At 36.3% G+C, this 4,357-nt stretch overlaps 1 protein-coding gene across 1 annotated transcript in view; it reads left to right on the forward strand.

Moving 5' to 3' along the window:
* The first annotated feature begins 2,172 nt into the window (after nt 1–2,172).
* Nucleotides 2,173–4,357, forward strand: part of pnhd (pinhead) — a 6,603-nt gene continuing 4,418 nt past the window's right edge. Inside the window, exons 1-4 of the mRNA XM_007563843.2 lie at nt 2,173–2,359; nt 2,663–2,746; nt 2,839–2,978; nt 3,518–3,794. Of these exons, the coding sequence (XP_007563905.1) occupies nt 2,308–2,359; nt 2,663–2,746; nt 2,839–2,978; nt 3,518–3,794 (553 nt within the window). The 5' untranslated portion in view covers nt 2,173–2,307. The remainder of the gene's footprint in view (nt 2,360–2,662; nt 2,747–2,838; nt 2,979–3,517; nt 3,795–4,357) is intronic.

Raw genomic sequence — 4,357 nt, forward strand, 5'->3', positions numbered from 1 at the left:
TTTTTTTTCAGCGTTTATAACAGCTTTGAACATGGAGAAATAAATCTTTGTCCAAAGTGTGGGTCGGGTGGTTGAAGCAGTGGACATTTTTTCTTTAAAAAATATTAGGTACAAAAAATAGATTACCATTTATTAAAAAAAGCTTTTGCATTCATTTTAATTCTGGAGTGATGAGAACTACAAACATTGACCTACTTTTTCTCAAAAGCATACCTTACTGTTCAAATAAGAAAGCAATAAAACCAAAAAATGTAGAAACAATGAGTCTGTCTAATAAAAACACAATTGTACTAAACCATTTTTTTTTCCATTTAAATGTCCCCAGTAAGTTAAAGATTTATGGTCTTAACGGTGTTAAGGTCCATAAGGCATTTGGATGAGAAAAATACCCACAGAAAGTCAGATTCTCCACTGTATGACGCTTCTATGATGTGCAAACACATCGTCATGACAACGAAAGAGGTCAGACACCAGAGGGGTCAGACATGCAGCAGTGAACATGTATTGAACTGTATTGAACGATCAAATGGGGTTAACAGGAGAATCACTCTAATCAACACGTCTGATGAGGAATCACAGTGTTGACCTGATTGGTCAACACTCAACTTAAATATGCATATATTTTTATGGTAATGCAATTTTAAGATATTTTTAATCCTTAAACATTTTTTTTTTTAAACTAAAAATGTATTGTGTTCTTCAAGACAAAAATTCCCAGAAACTGAGGTAAAGTTCTTACATGTTGATGTATTTTCACTTCTTTTAAAACTTCTACAATCTAAAATATTGATGTCAGTACTGATAATATTTTCAGAATTTCAGCTGGTTAAATGCCTCTTTGGTGACAAAGGTCCACGCTGTTATTGGAATATTGTCATGTTTGTTAGATAATAATAACTTTGAATTGCCTTGTTGCTCAAAATGTGCTATATAAATGAAATTACCTTACCTTACCTTACTAAATATTTCTTTATTCTTATTACTTTTCTTGTATTATTATGACGACCTGAGTTGTGTCAATAACTGGCAGCCACACTCACTTTAATGCGTCTTCATTATTATGACTTAAGTTAATTATAACAATTTTTTCTCTCCTTTTACTATTTTTAAACTACTTGAGCCTGAAATATATGGGAATTTAAAATTATAGTTTCAGTGTTTGTTTAATGTTTTTTTTGTAACCATGTAAAAAACATAAAAAATGTAATTACAAAAAAGACATTAATCACACACATAGACGCTTTTATAACAAACAATACTCAACCATCACTACCCATTCATTTCAGTATCAACGCGTCTTTGCAGAAGAAAATTTCCTGCATGTTGTAAAATTACCACCATCTGGTGGTCATATATAAGATTTAACAAAAAGAATAACTACTCATCCAAAATAAATTAATATAAAATAATTTTTTTTTATGTTAAATAAATGCGGGATCAAAAATGGTTGTCTCAATAGTTTTTCAAAGAGTATTTTTTGTCATTTGGATTTGTTTTAGTGTAGCTTAGCCAGTGTATGCTAATTTAAGAACCTAATATGTAATTTTTGAAATAATAAAAAAATAACAATAGTTCAGATTTGAAACATACATATTTATTCAACAGCCAAAATAACTTAGAAAATGAAAAGGACAAATAGCACAAAATTACCTTTGAGTCTGTTTAGGGTTAAACTCTGAGCCATTTCATTTATAAGATCAATGTTTGTTGTGCTCATTCTCTAAATGTGCTAGCTTAACTTTCCACATCTCCTCAAATATATGCACAATACGTACAGTTTTAGTCAGGATCTTAAATGAGTTAGAGAAAAGCAAAGAGCCGAGATTTGTGAAAGGTTTAAGAGTGTCTGACCATTTGGTGTCATGTTGAATAAACACAAAGGTGCTGGAGTTTTCAGAAGGTGGGGATCACGCTCCCCCCTGCTGCTCCTGTTTATGTGTTTAGACCTGGTTTTGTTTTAAGTCAGAGGTGCTAAACACCTTCCCCCTGAGATAAAAGATGATTGATGCCTTTGAGGGAGACTCTTTGAATGGTTCAGGGCCTTTTTAAGCCCTGTCATTAGTAGGAGCTCAGGTCTGGTCAGCATATTTGGGTCTCTCTGCAGCAACAAAAACAACAACAAACAAAAAAAAAAAAAAAAACAGAGACGCTGAGATCCCCCTGTGAAGTGACTCCTGCATTGTAAGGCATTTATCATGGAAATTTGATTTGTTCTGCTTTCTTTGGCCTCTGAAGACTCACTTTTGAGTATAAATATCTGAGGCAGAAGTGAGCAGCATAGCACTAAGGAGCACATTCAGATGAGTGATGGATGTTCTCCAACTTTTCCTTCTGTTCCTGTTTGTGCTTCACATGACATGTAAGTACTGGTGGCCAGTCCTTTCTTCTAGAGCAGCTGTCTGATTTATCTCACAGGAAAGTGCATGCTAACCTATGAAAACGGTAAATAATCGTAAAATAATATAATCTTACTGGAAAGGGGAATTGCAGTTTTTGTGCTAACTACATTTTCTTTCAAAATACAAAGAATGACTGCTTGCAGATAAGTACAATCTTTATTTTCCTGCTGCTTTAGATTAGTGTCTCATGTTGCAACACTTCAATCAATGCTATTCATCAGCAAATGGCAGGACAGATGCATCCCTGTCTTGTGTTTTTGTAGTGAGTAAACACATCGTTCACAGAAATCTGTTTACACAACGAGTGTGCTGCAAGAGGCAGAGTCACTTTGTATACATTGGGCAAGGTAAGGAGGCAAACATGCAATAAGTAGATTATTTGTATTTATTCATTGAAATTAGCTGTCTAGTTTGATTGCGTCTCTCTCTGGGTTGTTAGATATTTCAGGGAGTCCTGTCAGCGTAGACGTGGGAATGTGCAGGTCACGTTGTGGGACGGCCATAAGATCATCGCATGAAGCAAGACAGCAGGAATACTCAAAATATTCCTCCATGCTGGAGTTTCTAAGGAGCAAGAAGGTTTGTTGCAGTTCCACCTCCTGCCACATGACGGCAGTGTGAATTTGTTATAATTTCTTTATGTCAAAATACGACGGTGTTAGGGCCACGAGAATAAGAATAAAGTCATAACAATCCAATTTTATTATGATAATATTACGAATTTATTCTCAGATTATTTTTGATTTTATCCTCGCAATGTCATGACTTTATTCTGGTAATATTATGGCTTTATTTTCGTAATATTTTGACTTTGTTTTTGTAATATTATGACTTTATTCTCGTATTATTTTGACTTTATTCTTGTAATAATTATTCTGATAAGACTTTATTCTCGTGTTGTTTTTATTAGTATGGCCCTAATATATAAAAACATTGTGACGTAAAACTTAAAATACATTTTTGTAGACAAAATCTGATAATTACACTGCATGTCACCGATCTTTTTTTTTTTTTTTCCTCGTTTGCATAACGTTTGCTATAAATCGCCTAAAATCAGCTTACACCTTGACGCTGACAAGGACAGTTTTGACATGTTCACCCCAATGATCTCTTTAAAGACGCGGACGCACGGCCCGGCTGCCCCGGAGGTCTCAGAGCCGCTGACCCGGCTGCCCTCCTGCGGGGCGAACCAGATGTGCGAACCGACGGGGATGCGAGTAGAGCGGCTGCTGCTGTTCGAGGGGCCCCGAGAAGTGGAGGTCATCGAGGAGTGCCACTGTGAGGTCGAGCTGACCCAGTGCATCCGAGTCCCAGCTCTGAGGACTTACTACTTCGAAACACCATACACGACGGTAATAGACGTGGGAGGATGTTCCCGCTCTAAAGGAACCCCAGGTATTCACAGCCATTGGGTCTTTTCACGATTTTGTTTCGTTAAAACAACAAAATTCAATGTGTTTTTTTGTTTTTTGTTTTATGCGGCAAATCAAAACTACAGATATTGTGTAATTAGCCTAGCCATTCCGTTCGATTCTCATCTCTCTTCAGTTCTCCCTCTGGGCTTTCTCCCATTGAAGTGGATTTTTTGTTTGGTAAAATTCCAACCCGGCCAATCAGCCAACAGGAGGAGACATTGTGAAAGGAGCTTGATTCTTTGGGCGGTTTTAAAATTATTCTGTGCTTGTAGTTTTAGCAATGACCGTGGAGGAAGTGAAGAAGCTATTCAGTCCGTGTTGGCCATACTTCCAAATATCGAATTAATATTAACAACCGTCTTGTTCAGCTCAATTCTTCTCAATTCAATTCAGTTTCTGTTTCATAGCCTAGCACCAGCGGATTACATTTGTCATGGCCAACTGTGTAAAGTTTAAAACTTCAACAGGCTTCATGCTGCCAGCTAGAAACCAAGATGTAGAACAAGAGCTTGGTTTTTATCAGGGTAGGGCTTAATAATCAAA

Source organism: Poecilia formosa, unplaced genomic scaffold (genome assembly GCF_000485575.1).
Source record: "Poecilia formosa unplaced genomic scaffold, Poecilia_formosa-5.1.2 Scaffold151, whole genome shotgun sequence".
In the NCBI taxonomy this organism is placed as follows: Eukaryota; Metazoa; Chordata; class Actinopteri; order Cyprinodontiformes; family Poeciliidae; genus Poecilia; species Poecilia formosa.